General features: G+C 39.5%; 1 protein-coding gene across 1 annotated transcript; it reads right to left on the reverse strand.

The window, feature by feature from the left end:
- Positions 1-6: 6 nt before the first annotated feature.
- LOC106320732 (homeobox-leucine zipper protein ATHB-17-like) lies at positions 7-811 on the reverse strand (the record flags this gene model as incomplete). The annotated part of the gene is made up of 3 exons (XM_013759095.1): positions 678-811; positions 146-336; positions 7-44 (listed from the first exon to the last, which is right to left on the reverse strand). Coding segments are annotated over exons 1-3 (308 nt in total), but the record flags the coding sequence as incomplete, so codon positions are not given.
- Positions 812-3,115: the final 2,304 nt, after the last annotated feature.

Here is a 3,115-nt window from a genome sequence, read left to right on the forward strand (position 1 = left end):
CTTGGCCGTAGCATCAAATGCTTTGCAAGTGCTTCCTTTTGTTTCTACGTGTTACGAAAAATTGAGGAATATATATATTTTAATATAATTATTATATATTCAAGAAACTGAAAACTTATATTATTTGTAGAGAATGCCGGAATACGGGATTAAGAGTATGATTCTGTCTGAAACTATCTTCAAGAAGACGAGACTGTTCTCTGGTTAGACGGAGTTTCTTGCGGGGAGGAGCAGAGCCACCGTGGCTGAGTTCTTCATTGTCTTCAGACGAAGACGGCAATTGATTCATGTCTAGCTTTAGCTGCTCTCTTCCTCCGCCACTTCCTTCATCTGACACTAATCGTATGCATAACATTTTAAATGAAACGACAAACAAACGGAATATCGTTGTCAAAGAGAGAATTATTTTATTTGAACAAGATCAAAGAGATAAGACGATGAAAAGATATACAGTATATAATATTAATATCAATTTCGTTTTATAGAAACATGGCGATGAATAGTTATTCTTATTCATATGTGAGATCTCGTTTATATTATCTTTGTAAACTAAAAAGATAAAATCTAATCATCACGAAAATAGAATCCAAACACAACCTCCATCTATATATATTTGCATATATAGTTTAGTAATGATCATTTTATATACATAATATGTTATTGTATATATGGCTCACCGGAGGGTCGAGACGAAGAGAAGCCTGGAACGGAGATAGTAAGATCCAAGTGTGAAGAGTTTTCCGGTAAAATCGCCATTAATTGAGTAATGTAGGGTTCTAAGAAAGAAGAAGAGAAGGTAAAGTTAGAGAGACAGGCTAGTTATCAGGAGACAAACTTGAACCATGGCGCTGCCTTTATATTTATATTAACACACATACTTATATATTTTTTTTATAGATAAGTGTATATATGTATACACATACACACTCACGAATGTGAATCCATATGAGAGTAGGTACTGTTGAAATATGCCTTGAATCTGTGAGTTGGCAAAGATCGGGCGATCCAGACGTGATGGATCAGGCGATCCCCGGCAGACAACGGACGTTCCTTAACACATGGAACAGGCGCTCTGCGACATGGAGTGGGCGTTCCATGCGGCATGGAGCGGCCGCTCCTTGCCAAAATCTGAGAAATATGAAAAGTTTCTTTAACGCTTTCTTATATATACCTTTAGGGTTTTACCCTATTCTGTAGCACGAAGTGTATTCTGAAAACTCGCCTCCATCAATAATAATACTCTCTTTGCCCGTGGACGTAGCCGTTAGGGATGAACCACGTTAAATCTCTGTATCTTTCTTTATCTTTTATCAATCTGTTAATCTGTATCTTCTCACATCCGTAACAACAAACTGGTATCAGAGCTTCGGGTTCAATCTGGTGAGAAGATGTTTGGGATAAACATGAAGATCAACAAGTTTACAGGAAGGAACAGTTTCAGTCTCTGGCAAATCAAAATGAAGGCGTTGCTGAAGCAACAAGGTCTTTGGGCACCATTGTCAAGAAATAAGGTTGAACCTGTTACAGCTGGGATGAAGGTTGTTGAAGAGAAGGCATATTCAATGATTTTGTTGAGTCTGGCAGATGAGATCATCATCGAGGTTTCTGGTGTTGATGCTGCAGCAGATTTGTGGTCGAAGTTAGAGAGTCTATACATGACGAAGTCTCTGACTAAAAAGCTACTTTTAAAACAACGTCTTTTCGCTCTGAGGATGCAGGAAGGTACACAACTTCAGGATCATCTTGACAGTCTGAATTCCATTATGTTGGATCTGAGGAATATTGACGTTAAGGTGGAGGATGAGGATGAGGCACTGATTTTGTTGGTATCACTACCAAACTCGTATGAGAACATTGTTCAGTCATTCATAGGGAGTAAGGATACATTAAGTTTGGAGGAAGTCAGGTCGGCACTTCACAGCAGGGAGTTGCGTCACAAGACATCAAATTCTGGTACAGATGACCAAGCTTCTGGGCTATTTGTAGTTGGTGGAAAGAACTACGGGAAAGACAGGAGGTCAAAAGACATAAGGTCATTCTCAAGGGGTCCTAAACCAAATGATACTTGCAATTATTGCAATGAAAATGGACATTGAAAATCTGATTGTCCTAAGAAGAAGAAGCAAGCTGATTCCGCTGCTGTAGCAAAGAATGAAGCTAAGTCTGATGACGATATTGCTCTAGTTGCTCATGGAAAACACATTCTATAGTTGTGTGGGTTCTAGACACATGAGCGTCTTATCATATGTGTCCAAGGAGGGAATGGTTCACAGAGTATGAAAAAGTGATTGATGGCAAGATCAAGATGGCAAATGATTTTGTTTGCAATGTTGCAGGAATCAGTTCTATAAAGCTCAAGGCACATGGTGGTAGAGTCTGCACATTGACCGGAGTTAGACATGTTCCATCCATGTCCAAGAACTTGATCTCGGTTAGTCTTTGGATAGCAGAGGTTTCAAATATTCAGGTGGGGATGGAGTTCTGAGTGTCTACAGGGGTTCAAATGTGGTTCTGAGAGGTTTCATTCATGGTACTCTGTATTTGCTGGAAGGTTCTACAGTTTCAGCAAATGGTCTGGAATTTTGTTCATCAGAGTTCAATCAGTTTTGTAAGGATGCAACAACTACTAAGCATCTTACAGTCAGAGATACACCACAGAAGAATGGTGTAGCAGAGAGAATGAACCAAATTTTGTATGAGAGAGCGAGGTGCATACTTTCAAATGCTAGTTTGGAGAAGAGGTTTTGGGCTGAATCAGATGGTTTTGACAAGCAGGTTGAGCTGCGTGAAATCCAGTCAGATTACCCAGGATCGATCGATGGCAGACGATCAGCCAAAGTCTTTTAATTCTGAAAATCAACTTGTTGGGTCTAAAAAATACAGTTGTGCTAGAAAGAGACCAAGGAGAGTTGATGTCAGGCCACCAGATAGATATCAGTTTGAAGATATAGTGGGTCATGCACTACAAGGTTGTAGAGGAAGTGGATACTTGCGAGGTGTTTACTTACAGAGAAGCTATTTCAAGTTATGTGTCTGGGAAATGGTTTGCTGCAATGGAAGAGGAGATGGAGTCTCATGAGAAGAATCATACATTGTATCTAATCACATTACCATT

This window comes from Brassica oleracea, unplaced genomic scaffold (assembly GCF_000695525.1).
Source record: "Brassica oleracea var. oleracea cultivar TO1000 unplaced genomic scaffold, BOL UnpScaffold01040, whole genome shotgun sequence".
In the NCBI taxonomy this organism is placed as follows: domain Eukaryota; kingdom Viridiplantae; phylum Streptophyta; class Magnoliopsida; order Brassicales; family Brassicaceae; genus Brassica; species Brassica oleracea.